A 27,846-nucleotide genomic window follows, 5' to 3' on the forward strand; every position below is an offset into this window, starting at 1 on the left:
AAGTGGCGACTGCTTGTGCTCCATCTTACCTTTGCAAGGCGTGAAGAGCCAGTAGAGAGCCTGAGATGTCCAGTATCGGGTGGTCTCCTCAGCATCGAAGGCCTGGCTTGTCAGCAGCCCGGCCATGTAGCCCTGCTCCGCCATGGGTTTCAGGTCCTAATGGGCCACCGAACAGAAAATCAGGGCATGGGTTGGGGCGAGCCCAGCTCTGTCTATATCACACTTCCCACCCCCGTGAATGCTGTGGGGGGCAGCAGGGTCTGTGCTGCTCACCTCGGTGATGGCCTTGAATCGATAAAACATGAAGAGCCGGGCGCTGGCTCTCACAGCTCGGGTCCTCTCCTGGGCCCGGGGGGAGCAGATCCATGGCTGCAAGTGCTGGGGAGCAGGGAGAAAGCCGGGTGAGCGGCAGCAGTGCTGGGGTGACCCCCAGAACCTGCTTCCCGCCCCAGCAGGGAGAGGACACGGAGCATTTAACCCCTTCTCCTCCGCTTCCGGACACTGGAGCTCAGCGCTCCTCTCCTGTCTGGGGGGCGTTGGGACAGGTCTGAGGGTCTTGGGCTCAGTGCTTTCAGGATTCTCCCCATTGATCCTGTGGGGTCTCGGGGCTGTTTCCTTCAGGGGCACAGGGGTGCCAACCCAAATTTAGGAGGCCAAAGTGACACTCCCTGGAGCAAGACTAGGATTGTCTTGCTTGATCCCAGGGTCGGGTGTATGCCCCGTGGGAACTGGCTAGTTCACAGCAGCTGGGAGGCCTGCTCAGCCCCCCCGGGATCAATTGGAGCCTTCCCTCTTGTGGTTCGGGTAGAACCTGAGCAGCCGGCCCATCCCCAGATGACCAGTGCAAATGGGCCCCTCGCCCTTGCCCCTCCCTATCATACCAGAAACAGATGCAGTAGCGTGGTGGGGGTCAGGTGCTGTTCCAGGAATGTCTGCAGCACATGATCCAGGCCCTCCCAGGGCAGTTCTTGGAGAGACTGGAGCAGAGAGAAGCAGGGAAGTAAATAGCAAGGGAGGTGGGATGCACGAGGCAGGGGTACGAATGGATCCCCCCTGTCTGGAGCCAGGTGCTGTTGGTATTTGGGATCCCTTTACCCAGGTGATACTGATCCCCCTGCACATAGACATGGGTCTCACCTGGACCATGGGCTGCCCTTTCCCAAAGAATCCTTCTTCCCACCCGGGCTCCCCAACCAACACATGTACTGTGCTGGGCTCTGGAGGGAAGGCCTCCTCCTCTGGAGGGATCCCAGCTGTCCCCAACACTCCACTGGCTCGCCAAGGGCTGAGCTGTTCATCCCTGCTCCAGCCAATCTCTGTTTCTGTGGCAGGGCGAGTCATGGCCTGGCCGTGTGGCTGTCCCAAATCCATGCTTTGCTCCCTCTGCACCAAATGCTATTTAACGCTCTGGGCCAGAACCTCAGCTGAGTGTAGGTTCTAGCTCCCTGTGCCAAGAAGCCAGGGTAATTCTCACAGACACTCCCCTCTACAGGTGTCCTCCCTGCCAAACCAACTGCATAGCCACCTGGCACCAGCCCTTTGGAAAATAAACCGAGGGGCTGGATTCGGCTGGACACGCAGCTCTCTGCATCGGGCCAGGGTCCAGCTACTCAGCAGAGGGGTAGCTGAGTTTCCCAGCCAAGGATGCAGGTGGAAGTTGCAGCTTTGTCTATGCCTCACTAACCTCTGCCCGGATAGCGGAGCTTTCTGCCACCTCAGTCCCTCTCAGCTTCGCCAGGGTTGGACGCTGAATCATGGCGCTGGTGACACAAGTGCTGATGGTCTCAGCCACCTGCTCCTTAGACAGGTGAGGCTGGAATTTCCTGATTGGAAGGAATGGAGCAGACGGGGCCATTAGAATGGAGACAGGTCCCGGCATGAGTCAGGTTGAGTTTGATGGCAGAAGGGACAGCTCCCACCCTAAGCAGCAGAGCTCCATGAGGCATCTCCAGCAGAGCCACCACCTAGGGAATGGTCCTGTCTGGAGATGCCTATGCCCTCTGGGCCCAGCAGGGGCTCTGCTGGGGAAGCTGCTCTCGGGATGATCCTGGGCCCTGCTCTGCGGCTGCACCCATTCACAGCACTTCATGCTGACGGGAGGGCCTCCCTCTTTCCAGGCAATACTCAGAGATGGGGGCTGGATAAAGTGACCTGGAGGCTGAGGAGGATATAGCCCATTAGGGAGACACCAGGGAGAAGCATCCTCTGGTTCTTATTGCAGCTCGTCCCTCCCCCACTTCCTCTCCCTCCATCTGCCCCTCCCCGGCTGCTGAGCTCCGCAGGTCAGACAGGCCCCATGGACGTACCCTATGTATGAGATGGCCAGCAGGGCACACTTGTGGTCGGGGCTCTGCAGCCGGGCCCGGTCCTTGCCTCTGAGAATCTCCTGCAGCGCAAAGCAGAGGGTCAAAGGCAAAAGAATTTGGGGGAGCCTGGTTACTCAGCAAGACATGGAATCGCCAAACGCTGTTTGATGCCCCCACCGACCCTCAGCCCAGCGTGCAGAGCACTGGGGCACGGAGCTGGGAAGACGGCCTGGGAGCTGCCATGTGGCCAGAATGTAGGAATGTTACACTTCTTAAGCTGAAGTGGTTCCCACACCCCCACACTCAATCAGGAGACACACAGATAAAGCGCTGACCAGGTGCATACCATTGGGATACGCAGTGCATAAAGCACCAATCAGGGGAGGGGGAGAAGTAGTTGGATTATGTTAGCACATGCGCATAATAGAATGATTTATGTAACCATTATAATAAAAGACGTGGAAAACCCCCGCTTGGGGCGCTCCACTGGAATAGACTGACGGACTTGGCTTGATTCATTACTACACCAGAATGCGCCTATTTCGCCATTCCTGATGGCACATCTGGAAACTTCAGCATCTGCCACGGAGCAGGGAAGGGGGATCTGGGTGGAGGTGATTTTGTGACGGGAGCATTAGTGTCCTGAACAGCTGAGGTGAAATATTTTCCTGCAAACCAAGGGAGGGCTGCTCCTGTTAACTCCTCAGAATCATGTCCCAGAGTCTCCTCCCAGGGCCCCAGCGTGCTCACTCACCAGCACGGGGGACAGCACGGTGTATGTGTCCTGGCTAACCAAGGGAATCCTGCTCACTTGGGTGACAGCTTCACCCACCAGCACGAGGCTTCTCACAAACGCAGATCTCACCAGCGGGTCCTGGGCACGCAGGCAGGAGCGGGAGAGAACAATGAGGAAACAGCCACAGACAATAGAGAGCTGAGACACAAGGCTACAGGGCAAGTCTCTACAAGGGAGCTGCTGTGCTAGGCTGGATTGCCCTCACGCCTAAGAGAAAGGACCTGGCTTGCTGAGTGGAACATCTTTGCAGTCCCTAGGGGAACATCTCTGGAGATGGGTGCAAGGAATGGGCTGATTTCCAGAGGTGCTGAGCACTTGCAGTTCCCAGACCTGTCAATGGGCCCTGCGGCTGCTCAGCTCCCCTGACATTCAGGTCGTAATTGTCTGATCTGGGACAGGAATCTGCTGCTCTCTGCAGTTGGCTGGGCTCTCCCTACCAAGGCAGCCATTCTCCAAGGAAAACATTCAGTTAAACCAAACTAGCATCCCCTCTCCTTTTCACTGGGACGCGCATATGGGCATTGGGTGTAGGACTGAACGTCGGCCTCAAACCTCCCATGGCAAGAAAGCAACCTAGAGTTATCTCAAAAATCCCCCTTCAGCACCAGAACCTGTCAACCGGGCTAGGGGCCTGAATCCCTCAGTGCGCCTTTTGTGCCCAGCTACACCATCGACTACAGTGTGCGGGGAAACAGGCCCTAAATCTTTCTCTTCTCATCCCTGAGTGCAGCACAAGCCTAGAGGTACCAAACAGGGTACAGTCGTCTCTGGGACAACAGCACCCAGTGATGCTCAGTTACACTCTAACAAGGCCCAGATGGGAGTCCTTCCATTAGCTTCCAAGGGCCTGGAATCAGAGAAGAAGCTAATCGAGATGGAGGAGTCACAGAGAATGGTGCTGTTCCCATGTCTCCTGCCCCTCCTGGGGCAAAGGGCCAGCCCTCGGAGCTGAGTTTATGCAAAGACACAGCTCTGTGTTGCTGTGCACAGCCCGGGTAGGTGCTGCATGGGCACTCAGGGGAGGGCTCTGACTTACATGTGGGCTCAGAAAATAGTGTTTCCGCATGGGAGACAGGATCTTGTATCCTATGGTCTCTAGGATGTCGTCTGTGAGGCCTGAGTGGACCACGTGCCCATAGGTGAGGAGCAGGAGGCTTCTCAGCTGCTCGATGGAAGCTGGCTCCTGAGAATTGCAAAGGAAAGAGTGAGAAGAAGGGATGGCCTCCAGCTGCTCCTAACTCACAAATGGGGCCAGGGGAGGATTTTTCACCCAGCTGGCTTAGCAACCAAAGGCGGCTCTGCTGAGCTGAATTGCCTGGACTCGAGGCCCTTCCCAGCTCCCAGGATTGGGTGGTTGAGGTGACCCGGCAGCCGAAGGGGACGCACTAGCAGCTGCTTTAATTCAGCCTAGCTCCAGAGATGTCACTGGGACTACAGTGGACTGCGCTGGCCCAGACAGTTACTGGGAAGGTGGTGGTGGTGGTGTGGGAGGGGAGGGGGAATGTCAGACATGCCAGCCCCGGTGAGTCTGCCAGGACGGTCTGTGAAATAGCCCAGTTCAGGGGAAGACCAAGGGTCTGTTCTGCTGAGAAATGTGTCAGCTGGCGCTGATGGCATGGCAGTGTCTTTTGGGCCCTCTCTGAGCCTTCTTTATGGGGCTGCATGGAGCATGTCTGAGCTCCCCAGGAGATACCCTGGAGAGTTTATACAACAGCACCCACCTTCCTCCCTGGATCCGCCCCATAGTGCTGTGATTGCAGCTCCACGGAGGAGTAAGGAAAGGGCTCCCTCCACAGAGGCTGAGCCACGGCTTGGAAATTCAGCTCTTTGCTGAACAGGCTTCTGGGAAGCAGGGTCCTCCCTGGCAGGTCCCTTTACCTGCAAAGACTGGTGAAGGGATGGATGAAAGAGCAGAGATGCTAGGTGAGACTGTACCTCCAGAGAGCCAGCAGCAGAAGGCTGGAGCTGCACCCTGCTGACGACCTCTTCCCAGTGCTCCAGGATGGCAAAAATCTCATAGAGGTGTTGCCTGGCACACAGCCCAAGCGCTCGGGCGAATCCCTGAGACACAGAAAGATGGAGGTTGGAAATGCTGAGCAACAAGCCAAGGGGCCAGGATGGGCTCTCAAAGTCATTGCCATGGGCATGGGTATAGGGAAGATCTTTTCAATCCACTGGACCTTGTCCAAGGCAGAACATACCCATGTAGCACCAGGGGATTGACAAGGAATGAGGGATCACTTGACAGCGGAGGAGCAAAGACCTCACCTCTCTTTCCTCTTCATCTCTGAAATTGACCAGCTCCAGCAGGCGCCATAGCTGGGGCTTGATGCTCTCTGCTGGAGATAACATCAGCCCGGTGCCCCAGCACTTGTAGAAAGCTCTGCGAAAGAGACACCATCATGCTGGATGCATTGGGCATGGCCTGGCATGCACAGAGCCCACTGGGTATAGCTGTCGGCTTCACTGGCCCCAAGCTGCCCCTGGGTAGTGACTGCTGTTCTGAACTAGGCACTGAACCCCAATTCCTTCCAGGACACTGACCTTGTCACTGGGCCGCTTATCGCTGTGGGCCAGCTGGCGCCTGATACTGGTGATGAAACAGCCCAGCCAGGTATGGTCTGAGATGAGGAAGAGAAGGTCTTCCAGGAACTGCCAGGGAAAGAAGAGCCAGTTAGAAGCGAGAGGGGCCAAGAAACTGGTCCTATCAATAGCTCCAGCCAGGAACCCACCACAGCTGGGAGGGGAGGGGAAGAGGGAGTGTGCACTGTCACCCCCCATGTCTCTCGTAACGCTTGTGAATCCTTGTGAGCTGCCCCTGGTGCTTCTCCAATTTTATCTGCTGGACTCAGCCGCTTCCTCTGTCCCACAATGCAGTGGTGCTGAGAGGCCTCTTAATCCTGCCTCAGCGTGGCGGGGCTGGACTAGATGACCTCTTGAGTTCCTTTCCAGCCCTCCATTTCTCTGACCCTTACCTGCAGCAGCTGCTGCTCCCACTCCCTCTGGCAGAAGCAGGTCTTGTGATCTGGAAGAGATGGGCAGGTCAGTTTCCTTTGTGTTTAGACCCTTCTACTGGGGAGCAGCCTGCAATGTGGCTCTTGTTTGGTGGGGGGTGGGGAGGAGCTGCCGACTCATGGGCCCCCAGGGGATCCATGGCTCTTTGCAAATTGCTGATGGACAGCAATGCTCCTCAGACCCAGACCCCTTGATGTGAAATACCCAGGAGTTCTGCTTGCCAAGATCCTATTATCATATTTTCCTGGATTCAGAGAGAGGCCCTGGCCTCTCCCTCTCTGAGCCCAGCACCACAGTGTCCCCGCCCTTCGCTCCTGCAAGGGGAGACACTCCCCCCTCACCTTCCACGTAGAGGAGCATTTCGGTCATGTAGTTATTCCAGAATCGGCCTGAGCCGGCCTGGAACATGCTCATCAGCTGGAAGAGGAGGAACATGGCTGCCCTTCTGACCTGCACCGTCATGCATGAAGACGCACCGAGCACCTGGCGGACAAAGAGGCAGAGGTGGCTGTAGCCCTCCCTTGCAAGGCAGTGTGAGAAGGGAGCTCCCTACAGGCACAGGGGGAGAGCTCAGTGGTGGAGGGAAGGAGACAGCAGGGAGGTGGAGCTGACAACCGGGACAGGACTGAGATGGATATTTCAATTGATCGGGGACACTCCATGGACCAGCTCTTGGCTCCTTCCATCCTCTCACTGCTGGGCTGGCTCTAGCTCAGCTGAAAGGAGACAGGCTTATCCAGAGGCCGTCAGGCAGCTGCTGAGTCAGATCCTGGGCCTAGGTTAGAGCAGCACAAGGGGAGCTTGAAGCAGCCCGAAAGAGGCAGTTGGGCCATAAAGGGAATCCCCAGTTGCCCCTTGGGAAGGGAGGATGCTGGAGGCCAAGGGGCAGGAGGGGGCCTGCACAACAGTCCCTAAGGGCTCATTCCAGCTGGCTTCTATTGGAGCCGTCCGAGGGCTGCACTAACTTGTGCTGGGGGCCCTAGTCCAGCACCAGGATCAGGGCAGCCAGGAAGGTGGCTGCTCAGAGAGCTGGCTGGTTCTGTTAAATGCCGAGAGGCGCTGGGTCGATGTGCAATGACTGCGAGGAATGTGACAAGCCAGCTCCTCTGGGGGCTGTGGGGAGAAGAACCACCACTATGCATTGCAAGCCAGCTCCAAGAGTGGCCCCTTCCCACTGAGCATAAGGAAACCTCCTGACTGCAGGTTACTCACCAGCAGCCGAGCCAGCAGCTCCTGGGGTAGAGTGGCCCTGGGGCTTAACCGACACCCTGTGAACAGAAAGGGGAGACACCCCATCAGGCTCTGGAGGGATCTTTTGCATTCGTCTCTGAGCTCTACCTGTGCCTTGACGGCTGGCTGTGTCCTTGCAGTGAGCCGGAACCAGAGCCGAGAGCTGATCCCCACCCCCACCTGGGGGCAGACGCCTCTCGCTAGAGAAGGACTAAGAGCAGGTGGATAAAATACTAGGACTCACCTCTGTTCGCCTTGCCGCACCTGGCCAAGGGCAGACTGCCTTCCTCCTGCAGCCTCTTTACCACCCCGACCGAGGTCTGCAGGAGGAGAGGCAGGGCTGGCCCATGGGCTGCTGGGCTCAGCTGAAGGAGCAGCCCAGGCCATAAAACCTGCAGAGCAGAGAAAAGCCGTCTCAGTATGGAAATATCCTCTTCCTGCACCAGCTCTCTCTTTCCTACACTAGACGGGACCCCTGGCCTCGCCACCGCCAGCCAGATCTCTCTACCCAGCCTGAACCATGCAGCGATCCCCGCCCCCTCCCCCTTCACACCTGTCAGTGTCTGCCTCCAGCACCAAATCAAGTGACACGTGACTGAGCCCCGCCTTTTGTTGAGTGGAGCATCATCATTGACAGCACCGTATTTCCTAACTCCAGTCCTACTTGGAAAGGCCGTGTTCTCACGGCGTGAGCATAATACACCAGCTTGATCAATAAAGAGGAGACTAGGAAAACCAATACCATCAAGTGAAACCATGACAGGCGCTCAGGGAGGTTTGAGCTCTGACCTTCCCATCCCCACACAGGCCTGCGCCACTTGAACCACAGATGCAATTGCTGTCTGCTGTGTGGACAAGAGGGGGACACACTGTGCCAGAGGGTTACACAACTCTTTGCTGGACAGTATAGAATAGTGGAGAGCAGGAACCCCCGGGGGTCTCTCCCCACCTGTAGTAACTAAAGCACGTATCTTTGGCAGGCTCAGTCTGAACGACAGTGTAGCTGAGGGCACAATACTTGGGTCTGCCTTATTAGAAATGTGGCTTCAAGTCTCAGCTCTGCCTGACGTGACCTTGCACAACGTGGCTGTTAATTTGTTCAGTGTGGGGAGGGGCTGGCTAATACTTGACTGCTTAGGCTTGCGTTCTGAGGCCTGGGTCAGTACTCAGGTCTGTGCAGTGTGTGGAAACCTAAGCGGTAGTCAGCAGAGATGAGATTTGGATGTAGTGTCTCCCAGCTCAGTGGATTCTCCCTTAGGCACCAAGGTAGTGTGGGTGAGAGGCAGGAAGTCCTGGGCTAGGGTTGGCTTTTGCAAAAGAAGAATGTGATGGTCTGTATAGACCCCACCCTGTAACAGCCAGGAAAAAGTTAACAGAGGGACCAATGAAGAGGGACTGAGCTATGGAAGCTGCAGAAGCAGCATGACTGACCACAGGAGATGCTAGAGCGGAAGAGCCCTTGTGACACTAAACCCTGGCAAGCAGGGGCACTCAGCTGGTGAGTGTTCCCTGTTCCAAAGAATCAGATCTGGTTCCATTTTACCCAACCCCATAATGTTCTGGAGTGGGGAGGCTCAGGTAAATAAGTCTGGTTGGGGCCTGTCTCATGGAAAAGCTCAGACTCAGAGAGGCCTGTGTCCAATGGAGAGGGGCAGGGTCACTTACATTGGCCATTCTGGGGGAATCACCCAGGGACTGCAGGGTGCTGGAGCAGAGCTGGCGGACCTCGAGCTCCATGGTGTGCCTCCCGTCTGCTGCCTCCTGATGGTGAGAAATAAGGGAGACACCAGGGAGATTTAGATTCAGTGGAGACCTCCGGGGCACGGTACCTATAGTGGGCATGGCAGGGGGTGAAAATGGGGCTTGAAGGGAAAAGGTGCATAACCAGCCCAGGATCTGTGTGGAGCCAGTTGTAGGCTTCACCCCTCTGCGTGGTGAAAAGCAGAGCCACCATGGCGTAGTCTCCTATAGGGTGGATGATCCCAGTTGGGCGAGAAAAGGAGGAAGCCGGGGGTCCTGCCCTCCCAGTGCGAGGGACAGAGCCCGGATGGCAGCTGGGAGAGGGATCAGAGAGAATGGGCTGGGAGGAAAAAACACTGTCTTCTAGTTGTCATCATCTTCCATCAGTAGACGGAGAGTGCCGTCCCCAGTTCCATCTGCTTCCCAAGCCCTATTTGCTGCCCATCGCCTGCCCCTCCCCATCTGCAGCTGCCCCTCCTTCCCTATCCCTTGACCCCATGCTCTGCCCTGTTCACGGACCCCCAGCACTAAGGTCTCTGCGGATTCTTACCATGCTGTCGAGGGGCAGGGTGCACTGACACACCAAGAAGTCAATTAAGGGTCTTGAATCAGGTTTCTCCAAGAGCCCATGCGCCCCCATTGTGCGTATCAAATAAGCAAGGGCTTCTCTGACCTGCCAGACCCAGACAGAAACAGAAATGATTTGCACACAGTGTGGAGGGACCTTGTCCCCTCCCGGTCCAGGCTGGGATCCTTTCTCTGCAGGGTGTTTGGTGAAATACTGCTAGGCAGCCCAGAGATGGAAATGCAGGCGGAGCCCTGCTGGGATTCTTTCCCCCCACCTTCTGCCCTACACTATGGAGCACTGATGGGTCATGTGTTTCGATGCACAGGGTCCCAGCAGGCTCTGCACTGACAGGCAGACATTCACTAGCTTTGGCCGCATTGGCCATGGTTCCAGACTCACCCGTATGCTTGTGCACTGCAGGATTGGCCCCAGGGCTATGAACAGCTGCTCTGTGTGCTGTGTCATTTCCGAAACTGTAAGAGACACAGACACCGGCTTGGCAGGGCTGATGTTAAACCAGGGTGTGCAGGGACCTGAGATTTCAGGAACCTTAGAGCAACCTCAGTGTCCCTACATGACCCTCCTGGCAGGTTACCCTCATGGGTAACCAGCTGCATTTGCCCATGCTTGCAGTTCCAGCAGTGATTGTCCTCTCTCATTGCCGCAGCATCGGCTGAGGGGCTGCAGGACTTGGCTTGTCTACTGCAGCCAGGTACAAATGAGCTCAATGAGGCCCAGTGATAAGCGCTGCTAATTGCACAAGAGGCCATAACACATCAAAAGACGAGGCCTCGCTGCGGGGTCACTTACTGTTGGATCGGACTATCTGGTCCAGAATGCAGAGACTGGCACAGGTCTCCTCTTCCTCGTCCCTGTTCAGCCTCCTGAACAGGAATACAAGCAGCTCCACCAGGAACAAGCGAGCTGCAGGAAGAGGAGTGAATCATAATGGGGTGAATCGTAAAGGGGAAGGGAATATAGTTCTATGCCCGGGCTCTGAAATTCCACAGGCTGGGATCTCCTTCTCTGGGAAAGGTGAATGGGTTTCTTACCCAGATGGACTAGAGAGTCCAGGGCCTCTCTCCGCTCCTCCAGGTGCTCTCTGGGGAGATGACACACCTAAGGGAAGAAAGCAACACCAGCAAAGGTAAACTAGATCAAGTGTCTCTCAGGCCAAGCCCTCGGATGGCAGAGTGAAGGGATGAGGGTGGAGAGGCAGATTCTAATTCCCATCTAAAGAACAGGCCAGCAAGCTGGATCAGTCTATGAGTGACGTTGAGGCTCATGTAGAAGCAGAGTTTGACGGGTCAGGAACCGAAGATGTGGAGCGTTGGAACAAGGTGTGGGATGCTGTTGTTCCCGGTCAAAGGGGTTGGGATGGGTGGGAGGAAAAGAAACCAAAGGAGAGTTCTCCAGGATCCATCCCCCAATGGGAACAGGATGAGGCAGGGACAGCTCTTCCCACAGCCTACCCAGTTTAAGCCAACGGGCCCCGGCATTTTCCCTGAGTGATGCCAGCATCTCTTACCATGGAGTGGAGTGCTGGGAAGAGGGTGCCAATGTCCTTCCTCAGGGCAGCCTCATCCATGTCCCTCACGCAAGCAAGGCCCTGTGCAAGAGAAGAGATGCAGGACATGGCGATGACGTGTCAGGCAGACAAGCCCCAATGTGTAGAATCTCCATCAGCAGCTGGGTAACCACAACCCAGACTTGGGAGGAATAAAGTTATGGCCCTGGTGGAGAGCAGCTCCCAGCTGGTGCTGGACTCTCCCTTCTCTGGGAGGGGCATTTGACCCCTTTGTTTGCACTAGCCTAGTATCACTGATGGTTGGGTCAACAGGACAGTTGTCCCTGGCGCCAGCTGGGGTGGTGTGTGCTGAGAGGAGGGCAGGGATGGCGGGGCCCGGTTTGGAAGAGCGGGGCCTGCCCTGATTACTTATCACTACTGATGTTACGGCAGCGCCCAGAGGCTGCAGTCAGGGTCAGGCCCTGTTGCACTGGGTGCAGCACAACGCAGACAGAGAGAATCTGTGTCCTGAAGGGCTGACCAAGGATCTGGCCCATTGTCTCTGCCTGCTCACCTCCTCCAATGGTCACCTCCAGAGTGTACCAGGGATGGATACTCCTGCTTTCTGGCCTTGGGCCAGCCACTTCCCCTCCCGGAGCCTTGCTCTCCGCAGGTCTAGGCTGGGCTAACAGCTAACCCTGCCCTGGGCCCAGGGAGAGGTGAGTGCGCGGGACACTCTGGGGAGAGGTGAAACTCAGGATGATGGTTATTATTTCTCTCCCTGGTTCCCTAATGCAGCCCATTGCTGACCAGCCAGCAAAGAAGAAAGAAAGCAGAGCCAGGTGCTAGGAATGGAGTCGCCTCTCTCTTCCCGTCTGCAACACCTGCCCTGGCAAGGAGGGTCAGAGCATGTTCTCTAGGGCCAGAGAATGGCAGTGAATCTGGGACCAAGCGGACAGGGAAAAGGGGATCAGAGCCTTAGAGGGTCAGTGTTTGTGGGGAAGGCAGTAGGGGGCGGGAGTCCAGGCTGAGTTGGTGATGGAGGGAACCTTGTACCGTCTGTGCGGTGGGCACTTTCCCAGTGTGCTGTGGATTTACCACTCTCTTCTCACTCACTCTGGTCTTCCTTGGCCTGTCCTCCTCCTCCTCCGCCTTGCTGATTGGGGCGAGCTGTCCCCTGGGTGACAAATAGGCCTTTCGCTTGGTGCCTAAAATGAACAGAAGGAAACTAAGTTTGCTCTTAAGCAAAGTAAGTAGTCATGGGATTAGAGGGAAGGTCCTCTCATGGACTGTAGCTGGTTAGAAGACAGGAAACAAAGGGTAAGAATATATTTTCATTTTCACAATGAAGTAAATCGTGGAGTCCCCAAAGATCTGTACTGGGGCCTTTGCTGTTCAGGGGTAAAATGGTGAGGTAGCAAAATCTGTGGATGATCCAAAATTACACACCATAGTTAAGTCCCAGGCAGACTGCAAAGAGTTCCAAAGAGATCTCACTAAACTGGGTGACTGGGCAACAAAATGGCAGATGAAATTCAGTGTTGATGAGTGCAAAGTAACGCACATTGGAAAACATAATCCCACATGCAAATGATGGGGTCTAAATTAGCTGTTACCACCCAAGAACGAGATCTTGGAGTCATTGTGGATAGTTCTTCGTAAACATCCACTCAATGTGCAGCGGCAGTCAAAAGAGCTAACAGAATGTTGGGAATCATTAGGAAAGGGATAGATAATAAGACAGATGATATCCTATTGCCTCTATATAAATCCATGGTACACCCACATCTTGAATGCCATGTGCAGCCATGGTCACCCTATCTCCGAAAAGATATATTAGAAATGGAAAAGATACAGAGAAGGGCAACAAAAATGATGAACGGGATGGAGCAGCTTCCATACGAGGGGAGATTCAAAAGACTGGGACTGTTCATCTTAGACAAGAGACAACTAAGGAGGCATGATAGAGGTCTATAAAATCATGAATGGTGTGGAGAAAATGACTAGGGAAGTGTTATTTACCCCTTGACACAACACATGAACCAGGGGTCAGCCAATGAAATTAATAGGCAGTGGGTTTAAAACAAACAAAAGGAAGTATTTCTTCACACAATTCACAATCAACCTGTGGAACTCATTGCCAGGGGATGTTGTGAAGGCCAAAAGTATAATTGGGTTTAAAAAGAACTAGGTCAATTCAAGGAGGATAGGTCCATTAATGGCTATTGGCCAAGATGGTCAGGGATGCAATCCCATGCTCTGGGTGTCCCTAAACCTCTGATGGCCAGAAGTTGGAACTGGATGACAGGGGATGGATCCCTTGATAATTGCTCTGTTCTGGTCATTCCTCTGAAGCACCTGGCATTGGCCACTGCCAGAAGACAGGGTACCAGGCTAGATGGACCATTGGTCTGACCCAGCATGGCCATTCTTATGTTCTTATGAGGAGCCACTGGGGAGCTGAGCTGGCAGAGGGAGCTGCCTGGTGGGTCAGTTTCCCCTTTACTGGCACCCAGGCTGCCCGCTGGTGATTCCAGTGCTGCCCTATGGCAGCAGGGCTTTAGCCCAGCGTGGGATGGCACGGAGGCTGGCGTGTAAGGTGGAGCACAGGGCAGTGGCTTATGTGCATGTGCAGAGCAGGGCACAGAGCCTGGGTGGAGTCACTTCTTGCCCTCTCAGCCCTGGGGTTTTGCTGTCACTGTGGCTGCTTTCCCCTCCCCCCCTTTATTCCTGGCACTCAATCCTGGGCATGGGCCTACCTGGATCACGGGGCTCAGCACAGAAAGTGCTGGAGTGGCTGCCCGCTCCTGCAGCCAGGGTTTGTGGCGCCGGGTCTTGTTTTTGGGCCACCTTCTGCTCCTCTGTGTCTGTGGATACAGGCAGATGGTGGGTTAATTTCCCGCAATCATGGTCACTGATAGAATGCCCTGGGGCGACAGGGACATACAGCTGTGTGGGAACTTTCTGCACCTTATGGAACCCCTGGCGAGGGATTTCCACCAATCACTGCCCGGACGGTGTCATGTTACTTAACACTGAGATCGGGCATTTCCCTTTCTAGTTCCTTTACAAACATTACCCACACCATCCAGACCTCAGTGGAGGTTGTGAGTCTTGTTAGCCCCATTATGAAGCTAGGAAAACTGAGGCACTGAATGATCCTGTGTGCACTGGGATGGAACTTCCTGATGGGACAGCAATAGAAATGTGGTGATTTGTCACAGAGAAATGCTGTTGACTCCTACCTGGGACAGAAGAGTCAGTGGGGCCTGGCTGGCTGGAGTCCAGATTTGTCCTGTCCGTTTGGAAAGGTGTCCATCCTGTAATTCAGAAGGGCAGTGGTGGGGTGAGGTGTCATGTGACTGGTTCAATGTCAGGGTAATAGGAATCAGAGGAGAACTGGGGTAAATCTGTATCGTGGGGGATGCTCCCAGGCAGAATTCCTACTCACCAATAGTGTGAGTAAGTCTTCGGTATAGATGGTCCAAAAGCCCCATATTCACTCCTAAGACAAGAACCAATGTAAACAGATCACAGGAATTTCTCTTCTACTGCACAGACCTCAGAACATTCACTAGGGTGACCAGACAGCAAATGTGAAAAATCGGGACAGGAGGTGGGGGGTAATAGGAGCCTATACAAGCAGGGGCGGCTCTAGACAGTAGGCTGCCCCAAGCAGCGCGGAGCGCTGCGCCGCCCTTCCCCGGTCCCGCGGCGGGTCCCCTCTTCCCGCGGCTCCGGTTGAGCTCCTGCCGGCATGCGTGCGGCAGGTCCACCGGAGCCCGGGACGAGCGGACCTGCCGCAGTCATGCCTGCGGGAGCTCAACCGGAGCCGCGGGAAGACGGGACCCGCCGCAGTCATGCCTGCGGCAGGTCCGCTCGTCCCGGGCTCCGGTGGACCTGCCGCAGGCATGCCGGCGGGAGCTCAACCGGAGCCAAATGCCGCCTCCCCGGGAAACGGCCGCCCCAAGCGCCTGCTTGGCGCGCTGGTGTCTAGAGCCGCCCCTGTATACAAGAAAAAGACCCCAAAATCGGGACTGTCCCTATAAAATCAGGACATCTGGTCACCCTAACATTCCCACCTCACTCTTGGGAGGTCAAGCTAGTGCTCTGGTGCCCGGTGCTCTGCATTGCCATGTGGAATGAGACCCAGGCTCAATTCTTTGTGCTGGTCTGCGGCTCCCAAGATGGCTGGAATTGCTCCAGGTGGGGGGAACCTCCATTGACATGAGGAGGCTCTCTGCTTGACTAGGGGCTTTGAAGGGGATTCCACTGGGTTCCCCTAAGCCAGAAGGATGTAACTCATGAGCTGGAGAACCCCAAGGAGCCAGAGACATTGCGAGGCTTGGATGGAGGTAGATGCACAGAGCTGCAGCACTGAAATGTGGGATCCCCCTTCCTTGGGGATAAAACCTTTGTGGTACCTCTCCTCTTCCTTGGGATTCAGCAAGGCGGCTCTGTCACCTAGAACATTTGGTTCCATGAGGTATTTGAGCTTATGAGGTGTGTTCTGACCAAGAAGTTACCAAGAAGTGGCCCACCTCACTGCACAGCCACCAAACCAGTAGTGCTTGAGACAGCATCTGATCATGACTCACAAAGCCATTTGTAATATACATATGAAAAACGTGGGCATCTCAGTCATGACAAATGCACTGGCGTCTGTTTCCAGGAATGGAATGCGTGTGTTTCAGTAGCACACACAGTTCCAGCCACAGCCGTGGTCACTTGACACACAGTCAACCAGTTACCAATCACAATGATCGTTTGCACAAGCAGTCACTGCAACTGCTTGGATAATTGCTGCAACCGTGCACACGAGTTAATAAGCAGTTGTGGGCATCCTTCTGAATTCTGAGCCTAATGAGACATCTACTCTCATAATAACAGTTGTGAGTCTCTACTATAGCACCCCGTGTTAATATACCATTGTTCACCCAGAAGGATCCCACGGGAATTATACTGTTTGCACGAGCTAGAACTAAACATGATGTTAGTTTATGTGTCATTATATAATGCCTGCATCTGTAATTTTCACTCCATGCATCTGAAGAAGTGTTTTTTTTACCCATGAAAGCTTATGCCTAAATAAATCTGTTAATCTTTAACAGGACTCCTTGTTGTTTTTGTGGATACAGACTAACATGGCTACCCCCTGACACTAAACATTATGTTGATTCTGTAAAAGACATTGCAGATGAACAGCAACTTTGGCCTCAGAAAGGAATTCTGGCTGTGTGTCACGCTGCTTTCTGCCTACCTGGACCAGAAGACTCTGTGTCAGGTGGGTTGCCATCTCTGGCTGACACTGTAGTCTCTTGTACTGCTGTGTCTGTCAATAGAAGAGAAGGGTTAAATTTCTCCATTAAAGGTCTCTGGTTGAACGCCCAGGGGAATGATGTGAATGATAGTGCTAAAGGGAGGGGAGTTTTCGGTACCCAAAGCAGCAGGTTCCAGTCCTCTTGTGACACTTCAATGAACCTGATTTCACTGAGTAACAAATACAGTCACACCTGGGTCACTAAAGAACTTTCTCGGTTACAGAGAACACCTGTGTGACCCAGTAAGGAGCGATTCTCTAACCAGAGGCAAAGCCACCCCAGTTCTCCTTTTCACTGTCACAGGTTGGTGCCAACAATCACAGCCCCTGACTCCCACACAGTGCGCGATGGGGTCTCAGCAGTGCAGGGGGTGGGGACTAGCTTGCAGCAAACACAGCTTGGAGGATTTAGAAATCTTGCACGTGCAGTGCCTGGGGAGGGAGAACTGCAGGGAGATGGAGACTCCAGGAGCCCTCCTCATTCAGGCAGTGCAGACCACAAGGCCTCCAGAAAAGTCAAATGCCAGGCACAAGAAGAACCTCAGTAATGGGAAGGAGGGGGCCGACCCACTGGAGGGAGTTGGCAAAGGGCAGGTATAGCCTATAGGTAGCGCCCTACCAAATTTACGGTCCATTCTGATCTATTTTATGGCCATAGGATTTGAAAATCAATTTCAGGTTTTCAGATGTTTACCTCTGAAATGTCACAATGTTGTAGTGGGGGTTCTGCCCCAAAAGGGAGTTGTGGAGGAGTCACAAAACTGTTGTAGGGGGTTGTGAGATTGCCACCCTCACTTCTGCACTGCCTTTCGAGCAACTGGGGTATGTACCCGGAGGGGGGTCTGATCTCCCCCACGAGGGCGGCTATGCAGGGGAAGTGCCAGTTCCGTCCCTCCCCAGCCCAGAGGGGACTAGCAGCTGGAGCCAGGGCCATGGTAGGAGCCTGCCCTTCCCCACCCCTCCAATAGCTAGATTTCATGGGGAAGGTCTGATTTCATGGTCCCTGACTTTTTCATGGCTGTGAATTTGGCCTCCCTATGGGATGGTTTAGGTTAAGAAATAAGTAGAAAATAGGTTTGGGGCCCAAGTTAGCTGAAGTGTAGAAGAGTTTAGAAAACCGAAGTTGTTAGTGTGAGGAAAGTTAGGGATAAGTTGGAGATCCTGTTATGGGAAAGTAAGAGTTAGCAAGGACATGGCCCGGGTTTATGCTGCTGTTAGGTTTTGGTTATAACTGGCTTAAGCAGGGTTTTTAATGAGTTTTTTTGAGAATTGTGACTGTTTTATTAAAACGTTATCTATACTAATAGCGTGGGAAGGATATTGGTACAGATGTTAATGTAACCACATGTAATATAAAGAGTCAATAAGGAGGCGATGGAAATATAAGTAATGTAAGGGGCAGTTGCACATTCAATAGTCTGAGAATGGCTTCTACTGGGAGTTGTTTTGTTAATTCGGTGAGCGCTCCAATTAACAACCCAAGGTACCGTTCTGTCCCAGGGTTCTAAGGCTGTACTTATAGACTCATAGACTCATAGACTTTAAGGTCAGAAGGGACCATTATGATCATCTAGTCTGACCTCCTGCACAATGCAGGCCACAGAATCTCACCCATCCACTTCTATAACAAACCCCTAACCTATGTCTGAGTTATTGAAGTCCTCAAATTGTGGTTTGAAGACCTCAAGCTGCAGAGAATCCTCCAGCAAGTGACCCGTGCCCCATGCTGCAGAGGAAGGCAAAAAACCTCCAGGGCCTCTGCCAATCTGCCCTGGAGGAAAATTCCCTCCCGACCCCAAATATGGCGATCAGTTAAACCCTGAGCATGTGGGCAAGACTCACCAGCCAGCATCCAGGAAAGAATTCTCTGTAGTAACTCAGATCCCACCCCATCTAACATCCCATCACAGACCACTGGGCATACTTACCTGCTGATAATCAAAGATCAATGCCAAATTAATTGCCAAAATTAGGCTAGCCCATCATACCATCCTCTCCATAAACGTATCAAGCTTAGTCTTAAAGCCAGATATGTCTTTTGCCCCCACTTCTTCCCTTGGAAGGCGGTTCCAGAACTTCACTCCTCTAATTATTAGAAACCTTCATCTAATTTCAAGTCTAAACTTCCTAGTGTCCAGTTTATACCCATTTGTTCTTGTGTCCACATTGGTACTAAGCTTAAATAATTCCTCTCCCTCCCTGATAGTTATCCCTCTGATATATTTATAAAGAGCAATCATATCCCCCCTCAACCTTCTTTTGGTTAGGCTAAACAAGCCAAGCTCTTTGAGTCTCCTTTCATAAGACAGGTTTTCCATTCCTCGGATCATCCTAGTAGCCCGTCTCTGAACCTGTTCCAGTTTGAATTCATCCTTCTTAAACATTGGAGACCAGAACTGCACACAGTAGTCCAGATGAGGTCTCACCAGTGCCTTGTATAACGGTACTAACGCCTCCTTATCTTTGCTGGCAATACCTCGCTTGATGCATCCTAAAACTGCATTAGCTTTTTAAATGGCCATATCACATTGGCAGCTCATAGTCATCCTGTGATCAACCAATACTCCGAGGTCCTTCTCCTCCTCTGTTACTTCCAACTGATGTGTCCCCAATTTATAACTAAAATTCTTGTGATTAATCCCTAAATGCATGACCTTGCACTTTTCACTATTAAATTTCATCCTATTACTATTACTCCAGTTTACAAGGTCATCCAGATCTTCCTGTAGGATATCCCGGTCCTTCTCTGTGTTAGCAATACCTCCCAGCTTTGTGTCATCCGCAAACTTTATTAGCACATTCCCACTTTTTGTGCCAAGGTCAGTAATAAAAAGATAAAATAAGATTGGTCCCAAAACTGATCCCTGAGGAACTCCACTTGTAACAGTTCCTTCCAGCCTGACAGTTCACCTTTCAGTAAGACCCATTGTAGTCTCTCCTTTAACCAGTTCCTTATCCACCTTTCAATTTTCATATTGATCCCCATCTTTTCCAATTTAACTAATAATTCCCCATGTGGAACCGTATCAAATGCCTTACTGAAATCGAGGTAAATTAGATCCATTGCATTTCCTTTGTCTAAAAAATCTGTTACCTTCTCAAAGAAGGAGATCAGGTTGGTTTGGCACAATCTACCTTTTGTAAAACCATGTTGTATTTTGTCCCAATTACCATTGACCTCAATGTCCTTAACTACTTTCTCCTTCAAAAATTTTCCCAAGACCTTACATACTACAGATGTCAGACTAACAGGCCTATAGTTACTCGGATCACTTTTTTTTCCTTTCTTAAAAATAGGAACTATGTTAGCAATTCTCCAGTCGTACGGTACAACCCCTGAGTTTACTGATTCATTAAAAATTCTTGCTAATTGGCTTGCAATTTCATATGCCAGTTCCTTTAATATTCTTGGATGAAGATTATCTGGGCCCTCCGATTTTGTCCTATTAAGCTGTTCAAGTTTGGCTTCTACCTCGGATGTGGTAATATCTACCTCCATATCCTCTTTCCCATTTGTCATCCTACCATTTCCCTAAACTCCTCGTTAGCCTCATTAAAGACTGAGATAAAGTATTTGTTTAGATATTGGGCCATGCCTAGATTATCCTTAACCTCCATTCCATCCTCAGTGTTTAGCGGTCCCACTTCTTTCTTTGTTTTCTTCTTATTTATATGGCTATAGAACCTTTTACTACTGGTTTTAATTCCCTTTGCAAGGTCCAACTCTACATGGCTTTTGGCCTTTCTCACTTTATCCCTACATGTTCTGACCTCAATAAGGTAGCTTTCCTTGCTAATCCCGCCCATCTTCCACTCCTTGTAGGCTTTCTGCTTTTTCTTAATCACCTCTCTGAGATGCTTGCTCATCCAGCTTGGTCTACAACTCCTGCCTATGATTTCCCCCCCCTTTCTTGGGATGCAGACTTCTGATAGTTTCTGCAACTTTGACTTGAAGTAATTCCAGGCCTCCTCCGCCTTTAGATCCACAAGTTCTTCAGTCCAATCCACTTCCCTAGCTAATTTCCTTAATTCTTTAAAGTTAGCCCTTTTGAAATCAAAAACCCTAGTCCCAGATCTATTTTTGTTTATCCTTCCATCTAGTTTGAACTGAATTAGCTCATGATCACTCGAACCAAGGTTGTCCCCCACAACCATTTCTTCTATGAGGTCCTCACTACTCACCAAAAAGAAATCTAAAATGGCTTCCCCTCTTGTTGGTTCTTCAACTACTTGGTGAAGAAATCCATCAGCTATCACATCCAGAAAAATCTGAGCCCTATTATTATTACTAGCACTTGTCCTCCAGTCTATAGCTGGGAAGTTAAAGTCTCCCATGATCACACAATTCCCATTACTTCACGCTGTTGTCAGTGCACTGATCTCGCATTGATCCACAATACAACAGTTATACACACACTCAGTGATGACAGTGTAGGTGATAACTGCACACCTGTTTGCTTAACTAATCATTTTATTTTGGAATGAAGTTTGGTTTTATCATTCATAGTATCACCTAAAAACATTTTCTGTAACCGACCTAGATGTTTGAACCTGGGTTTTGTTGCAGCCATATGTGTAACAACTTACTATGAATTGGAAACATTTCAGCATCAAGGTTACAGAAGGTTACGCAGGGAAAGGGGTGAATCTGAGAAGTCTGTACCCCTGTTTCCTACTTACCTGAAGTAGCAGGCCCAGATAGGGAAGGGCTGCAACACCCAGTGGCTGCCGTAGCCTCATTCCCCTGGTCTGTGGCTGTGGATAAGTGCAAAGAGGAGGGGTTCATTTCTCCTTTCCTGGTCACAGGGGATGAGGTAGACAATACAGCTGTGTGGAGAACTAATGACACTGCAGGGCACCTCTGGAGAGGGACTGCCACCAGTCACAGCCCAGAGCATTTATATTGCACACCCATCTCCAAGGCATTTGACAAACACCTCACCCCACAGGTAGGGAGCTGAGATAACATGGGTAGGGGCAATAGGGGACGGGGGAAATTTGTGGAGAATTCTTTCCTAACCAGCAGGATTCCATTAGAGGCCAGAACTTCCCCAGCTCTGCTTGTCCCCGCTACTCTAGTTAATAAGAGATCTCCCTCAGGAGACAAGGAGAGTGCAGACAAGGCCGGGATGGCAGTGCTGCACTGGGGTCCCATCAGAGAATTTCCTGCCAGTCCAGAAGGGCTAGAAATGTTTGGGGGTTTAAATAAAGCTAAAATGCTCCAAGGAACCTTGGAGAAAACAAACCTCCTCCATCAGGAGACCCTGACTCCCCAAGCACATGGAGATTCCATGCAGATTCCCAGTAGTCCCCTGCAGGTAGCTCTGGAGAGGACAGCAATGGGGGGAGAGGAGGGTCCATTTCTGGGGAGAATTCCTACTCACCTCCAGACGGGACCAGCAGTCGGCGGAGGTAGCCATAAAGATCCATATTGGTTCCTAAGACAAGAACCAACACGAATGAGTCCCTGGGGCTTCCTTCCCATGACACAGACCTCACCATACTCACACATGCTTCTAGATGGGCCAAGGAGACCCAGACTTAGTTTTTTTGCTGCCTGCCTGGCTGGAGAGACAAGACCGCTATGAGGTGGCGAGACCTCAATATTGATGTAAACATTTTATGAATAGCATTATTATAACGTATGTTTATAATGTTAGGTCATTACAAACATGTTTGTGCCTTTACTGAACATTCAAATGTACCTATAAGTATAATATCACCAGGATGCTTGAAAATAGAAGAGTAGCCCAGTTTTAGTTAGCTAGGTTATGAAATGTTCACACTAATCAAAGAAATTGCAGGAGGCTTCAGCTTTTTGTCATCCAGAAACAAGCAAATGTCCAGAAAATAACATCTCCTTAACCATAAAACTGTTTATGTCCCGCACAAGTATCTGTACAAACATTCAAAGGCAACTGTCCTCATTTTAATTTGCCTTAACTTTTATACTATTTTCTTTTTGTGCTCTGTTTAAAATAGGTGTTGATTATTGGCATTTGGGCTTTGTACAAAATATTGAATAGAAGTTTAATTGCTATAACAAACCACTTGTAACTCTAAGGAACTTGGGTCAAGAATCAAAGCACCCAAAAGAATGTTTTATCTACACTAGAAAACCTCCCTCTTCTATAAACTGCCAGTTTAGTATAGATCTAATCCTTTATCTCAGTAAAACACATGTTAGAAAGAAAAATGTTTTAGGAAAGATCTGACCCTGTAGAAGGTGAGGATGTTATTTATGTTGAATATTCTCAAAAGGAATTTAGAGCTGGGTTGTGGGGGAGGAATAGCTCAGTGGTTTGAGCTATTGGCCTGCTAAACCCAGGGTTGTGAGGTCATTCCTTGAGAGTCCTACTTAAGGATCTGGGGCAAAAATCAAGACTTGGTCCTGCTAGTGAAAGCAAGGGGCTGGACTCCATGACCATTCAGGGTCTGTTCCAGTTCTATGAGATAGGTATATCTCCATATACATTAGAACAATAAATCTAGGCTGTAAAGTGCACTCTACCAGCCCCTCTTTGCAACAAAACCCTCTGCTTGGGTCCTTCAAACTTTAGAGAAAAATGTGTGTAGTTGAGAAAAAGTTTTGTAGAAAACCTTAGCTGATTTCTAAAATATTGAAATGGCAAACTGTTTTGGAGGGCATATTTGCAAAGTATTTTAACGGAATGAAAAGCATCTAATGTGGTTTTCTAATATCATTGCTACGTGTGGTAAAATGCATTATGTACTAACATGAAATCAAATGACCTTGCTCAGCTGATTACCAATATAAGAAGACATTTAAGTTACTAGCAGAGCTCCAGCCACTCCTTCTCCCAACTCAGAAACATAAGAATCATCATCTCTCCAACAATTGTTCTAAAGAATCAACAACTTCTTCAATCACTATTTAAGCTAAAGACTTACTAAGAATGATTTGATTTTAAAAGACTGCTTCCAGAACTAAAAACCTTCACACAAAGAACAGGCATGTTTGGACATTTTAAAAACGGCATTTCATTTCCTGCTGAACCCTAATGAAACTGAAGAAATATCTCAGAAAATGAACTGAATAAGAAGAGTTAAAAGACTAAATTTGAAGCTGTTCCGAGAATCTCCCCCACATAAACAAAGGAAATAGAACTGCCAAGAAAGACTTACAGCCCCAACCCATATACCCATTAACAAACTACCTACGCATAAAATGAAGAGGCTCCATGAATGTACGGAGCCAAGGAAAGGGCGAGAGAGGTGTGTTTTTCTAACATTACACGGAAATAGGGAAGAGGCGAGTATAAAAACTCTAAGTGAGCACCCTGCACACGCTCTGCGACCCTGCTCAAACTCAACTCGTCCTCTCCCTCGCTACAAGCAAGCTGACCCAGACAGAAGAGAGAAGCCTCGGGAAGAAACCAGCCCAAGGCAACCTCCCCAAAACTTCAACATGTGTTGGTAAGAGAAGTTAACTATAACCATCCCTGCCACAGGCTGCCTACCCCCTTGGTGACACAGGGCCACTGCCCTCACCTCTGTGCTGGGATGGTCGAGCCACAGAAGAATGTTGATGTCTCACATATAATTGCAGATGACAATGAGGATGTGGATTCCTCCGTGAGTTCTGTATAAACAGGTGCGAAACGCTCGAAAAATTGCTCCCAACTGTCTGAAAAGCAGAGCCCAGACAGCCGTGTGCTCCCTCCTCCAGCTCCCAGAGCACACTGAGCCACAGGCTGCCTCCCCCTTGGTGACATAGGGCCTACCCCCTTTGTGACACAGGGCCACTGCTGACATCACAGAGGCAAGGTGGGCTGGGGCTGTCTGGCTAGGGCCCTTGGGGTTTGCATCCCCCAGGCTGGATTAAGGGAGCATTGCTCTTGGCTTTTGTTGGGAATTTTAATCCAAGGGAGCCCCGGGGCCTCCTCACAAACCCTGTCTGTATAATGTGTCATGAGAAAAAGAGATTCAACCACAAGGTGTAAAATCATTCTGTGTCAGTCCACTCCAGTATCTTACCTCTTGCAGCAGCTGCTAGTTGTCACTTTGAACTGTGTAAGTCCAAGTGTCAACTCTCACATGCTGGCTACCTTGATGATCCCATTTCTATGGAGAATTGTTAAACACACATTGGAGTATGAAGACAGGGCTAAAAACAAGTTCTTAGTTTCAGTTTTGATAGGGAATTGGCAGCCAACCGGCTCTTTATTTAAATTTTGAAATATAATTAATCATTAGAATTGGATTTAATTATTTTTAATTTACCCTCCACAAACAATCAGCTAATCAACTTTTGGATTTAATGTAGCGATTTCATGGCAAGAGAACTGCCTAACAAGCTCTTCCCATGTACCTCGATGGTCTAAATCTTTGCCAGCTGTCAGGCATTTCCTTCATAATGCTCACTTAACGGTTATTAATCCATAGTTACTTGGTATGTGTAACTGTACTTTGCCAGCATCATTATTTATTTTAAAGGACATGATGTTTTTCAATAGGTGTAGTAGTAATTCACAATAGAAGAGGCTACCATGTTCGTAACCTAAATAATTAGTTTTTAGTTTTAATACTTAGATGGCTAGAATTTTTTTTGCTGTGGTTTGACCAGACAGGGGTTTGAAGCAGCAATTTTTAAGGGTATGTTCATTTCTAATCTGCATTGCTGTACATATTCTTTAGCTGGTTCTGAGACTTGCATGGTGCATAATGGAGAAGAACTGGAAATCTGACCAATTCTGCCACAGTGTGTATGTATGCAGGGGAGATAAAATAGTTTCCTTCTCATCAATTATAGCTTTTGACATAAGTGTTTGCATGCAAACATTCAAGTCTAGAAGTGCAGGCAAATGATGAAGGCTCAGCCATGCTTGTTTTGATCAATGTCAAACTCTGCTTTATGCCACATGGAGAAGTTTATTTTGGAGACTTTCTTAGTGTTCTGTTTTGTCTATGGCCTGACTGCAGAAGGCAGGTTGTCCATACTTCACACTACTGCAAAGCCCTCTGACTCACTTGGGTTGGGGAAAGGATGCTACTGCAGTATACAGTGCACTGAGTCCAGAGGCATTTAAAACCCTCTTCCCTAAGTCGTCTTCTCTGTGTCCTTCCTGCTCCCAGCTTCAGCACATAGTGAGATCTATGTGCAGGTGACAGACCTTCACCTGTCAGAGAATAGCAACAGAGCTACCGGAGGCCTGCTGTCTTGGGCCCTTGTGGAGGCCACATACCAGCGCAAAGCCGAGCAGCTCATGTCAGACGAGAACTGTTTCAAGGTAAGAACCATATCTGCCTGCACTGACGCTTGAAGGAGGACTCCTGGAGGAGCTTGTTGAGAGAGGAGGGGAAGTACGAAGGCTCGTTGAGAAAGGAGAATGGGCTCAGCTTTTCATTTTACGTGACTATCCAAATATGCCAAGGACCTCTGGACACCTGTGTGCTCCCCAGCTGTCCTAGAGCTTGACAGGGCGACCTGATTGTCCATTCTAGCCTGGAGGAGCTGCCAAGTACCTGCTCTGTGACTGTTGGTCTGAATATAGCCCTTGGCGGGGCTGGCATAAATCCAGACAGGAACTGTAGAACGAACAGAAAAAACAGATAAATATTTCTAGAAAGAGCTCCTCGGAAATGGGACATTTGCAAGGAAGATGGAAAAATTCATATCCTGAAATAAAGCTGGGATTTCTCCCTGTGTTTCTCAGTGTCCCAAAGCCAGAGTAATACTGTATTGCTTGATTGCCGTCACTGGGCTTTTAATCTCTCTCTCTCCTCCTCCATGCCCCGGGGTGGGTCACTGAAGCTTTCCACCTTTTTCTCCATCTCATCCATTGTAGACTGTAACAGTCTCTTACTAATATTTGTCACCTCTACATTAAATAAACCAGACTCACAGTTCAAATCAAATTCATACTTTCCGTCACTGTAAAATCAGAAGTGGCCGGTCCCATCTTTTTAACTAGTGGAATTCATTGATAATGGCTTTGACATTTATAGGGTGTCTCTGTGTTCCCACTGAGAGTCTCAAAATAAGCAGGGAAGCAAAGAATTGAAACTGCACAAATTGATCAGAAAACAGCATGCTGCTAAAAGGGGTCCAGCTCCTTGCTTTGCCTTTATAAACATCCCAATTTTGGGCAAACTTAGTGGGTAACAGAGAGATTTTGTCCGATCGTTAATAAAAGACTAACTGTTCACTGCAGCAGTTCATGCTTTTTTCTTCCAACTCTCTTTAAGCATGTCATGGTTCTCTATCCAGGAATTCTCTTCTGCCCATATAAGTAGAATAATTTCTTCATCCTTTTACCCTCTGTTAGATTAGCTCCTTAGTGATCTAGAACTTTCCACTCATTGTCAAAACTCCTTCTGTGTTCAGATTGTGTAACTGGGGCTAGAAACCACCCCATTGCTCCCAGCAAAGTGGAAGGCACAGGATTATGCTGGATAGTTGCATGAAGTTCATTGGATTCTCCTCTTTAACCTGGTGGAAAGGGATTTATTTTTCTGAATCATTTGTTACTAAGTCCCCTTCCGCATTCTGCTTTGTAGCTGATGTTCATTCAGAGCAGGGGCCAGGACCAATTAACCATCGAGTTGCTAGACACCGAAGGGGAGAATTCAGATGACCCTGTAGAGGCAGAGGTAAGAGCCGATTGTCCTCGGAGTTCAGCTGCAGCTATTAAGCATGTAAAGTTTAAACGGGGATATAACTGGATGAAGATGGCAGAGCTGTCAGTGTTTCAGATGCTATAGTTTATGAGCTGCTTCTAGTCCTTCAGGGCACATTCATTATGTGACACAGTGCACTCAGTGAATTGGGTTGAACAAGGCTTGTTTGCATCTCTTATTAACAATTTCAAAAACCAGACAGTACAGGTGCATGTCCATCCATGGGGGAAGAGTGAGTGGGACCTGTGTGAAATATATCGAGTCTCTATAGAGTGGGACTCTAATTAGGCAGTGCTCACACACCCAATGCATGAACAGTGCCCAAGGTGGCATGTGACCAATCAGACGCGGTTGGTCACATGCCACCATCTCTAGTCACAGTCCATGAGGAGCAGGTTCTTAAAAGGGGAAGGGGCCATGTACTCAGCAGTGCACTCACAAGATTGTACCTCCTGTGAAGGCCCTTCGCCTGGACCACCTGGCCAGTGGTTCGCCGCGTTGCATTCCACCGTGCCTTGGGAAGACTTACCTTCATCGCACTGTCCATCGTTGCGCTGTGGGACACTTACCTTGAAGAATCCTGACATTTCCAGTGCCATGCCTGTCCTGGGAGCGTGAGTATGCAAGTGTGAATGGGACCTTACTCCTCCCCTCTCCCCTTCTTTTGAGCTTAGCTATCAGTATAATAAAAGTGCTGCTTTCTGCCAAACTCTGGTGGGTCAT

The 27,846-nt window shown here is 50.3% G+C and overlaps 2 protein-coding genes and 1 long non-coding RNA gene across 15 annotated transcripts in view; 1 reads left to right on the forward strand and 2 right to left on the reverse strand.

The window, feature by feature from the left end:
* LOC120373746 (maestro heat-like repeat-containing protein family member 1) overlaps positions 1-5,458 on the reverse strand; it is a 33,801-nt gene extending 28,343 nt beyond the window's left edge. For 7 of the 9 annotated variants that reach the window (XM_039492562.1, XM_039492565.1, XM_039492564.1 and 4 more), the window contains exons 1-9: positions 5,371-5,458; positions 5,038-5,163; positions 4,139-4,285; positions 3,061-3,180; positions 2,307-2,386; positions 1,685-1,823; positions 882-977; positions 274-378; positions 30-156 (exon numbers count right to left, since the gene is read on the reverse strand). In XM_039492562.1, the coding sequence (XP_039348496.1) occupies positions 30-156; positions 274-378; positions 882-977; positions 1,685-1,823; positions 2,307-2,386; positions 3,061-3,180; positions 4,139-4,285; positions 5,038-5,163; positions 5,371-5,454 (1,024 nt within the window). In that variant the 5' untranslated portion in view covers positions 5,455-5,458. The other 2 variants (XM_039492568.1, XM_039492569.1) reach the window with 2 other exon arrangements.
* Positions 5,459-5,511: 53 nt separating this feature from the next.
* Positions 5,512-24,322, reverse strand: LOC120373223 (maestro heat-like repeat-containing protein family member 1). Of its 5 annotated transcripts, XM_039491346.1 has the most exons (19): positions 23,995-24,299; positions 21,867-21,920; positions 21,163-21,237; positions 16,423-16,494; positions 14,614-14,667; positions 14,408-14,482; positions 13,922-14,029; positions 12,279-12,370; positions 11,184-11,264; positions 10,708-10,774; positions 10,466-10,579; positions 10,055-10,128; positions 9,638-9,760; positions 9,013-9,108; positions 7,592-7,739; positions 7,330-7,385; positions 6,459-6,600; positions 6,078-6,127; positions 5,512-5,754 (listed from the first exon to the last, which is right to left on the reverse strand). In XM_039491346.1, exons 2-19 carry the CDS (start codon positions 21,910-21,912, stop codon positions 5,566-5,568), a joined length of 1,662 nt encoding a protein of 553 aa, XP_039347280.1. In that variant the 5' UTR covers positions 21,913-21,920; positions 23,995-24,299; the 3' UTR covers positions 5,512-5,565. The 5 variants fall into 5 exon arrangements, with proteins under 5 accessions (XP_039347280.1, XP_039347283.1, XP_039347281.1 ...); XM_039491349.1 differs by lacking the exon at positions 13,922-14,029 and having other exon boundaries at positions 23,995-24,322; XM_039491347.1 differs by lacking the exon at positions 16,423-16,494 and having other exon boundaries at positions 23,995-24,308.
* Positions 24,277-27,846, forward strand: LOC120373224. Its single transcript, XR_005585454.1, has 3 exons — positions 24,277-24,516; positions 25,579-27,096; positions 27,584-27,846. It is a non-coding gene; the product is annotated as an uncharacterized LOC120373224 (long non-coding RNA).

This window comes from Mauremys reevesii, linkage group 10, assembly GCF_016161935.1.
Source record: "Mauremys reevesii isolate NIE-2019 linkage group 10, ASM1616193v1, whole genome shotgun sequence".
NCBI classification, from domain to species: Eukaryota; Metazoa; Chordata; order Testudines; family Geoemydidae; genus Mauremys; species Mauremys reevesii.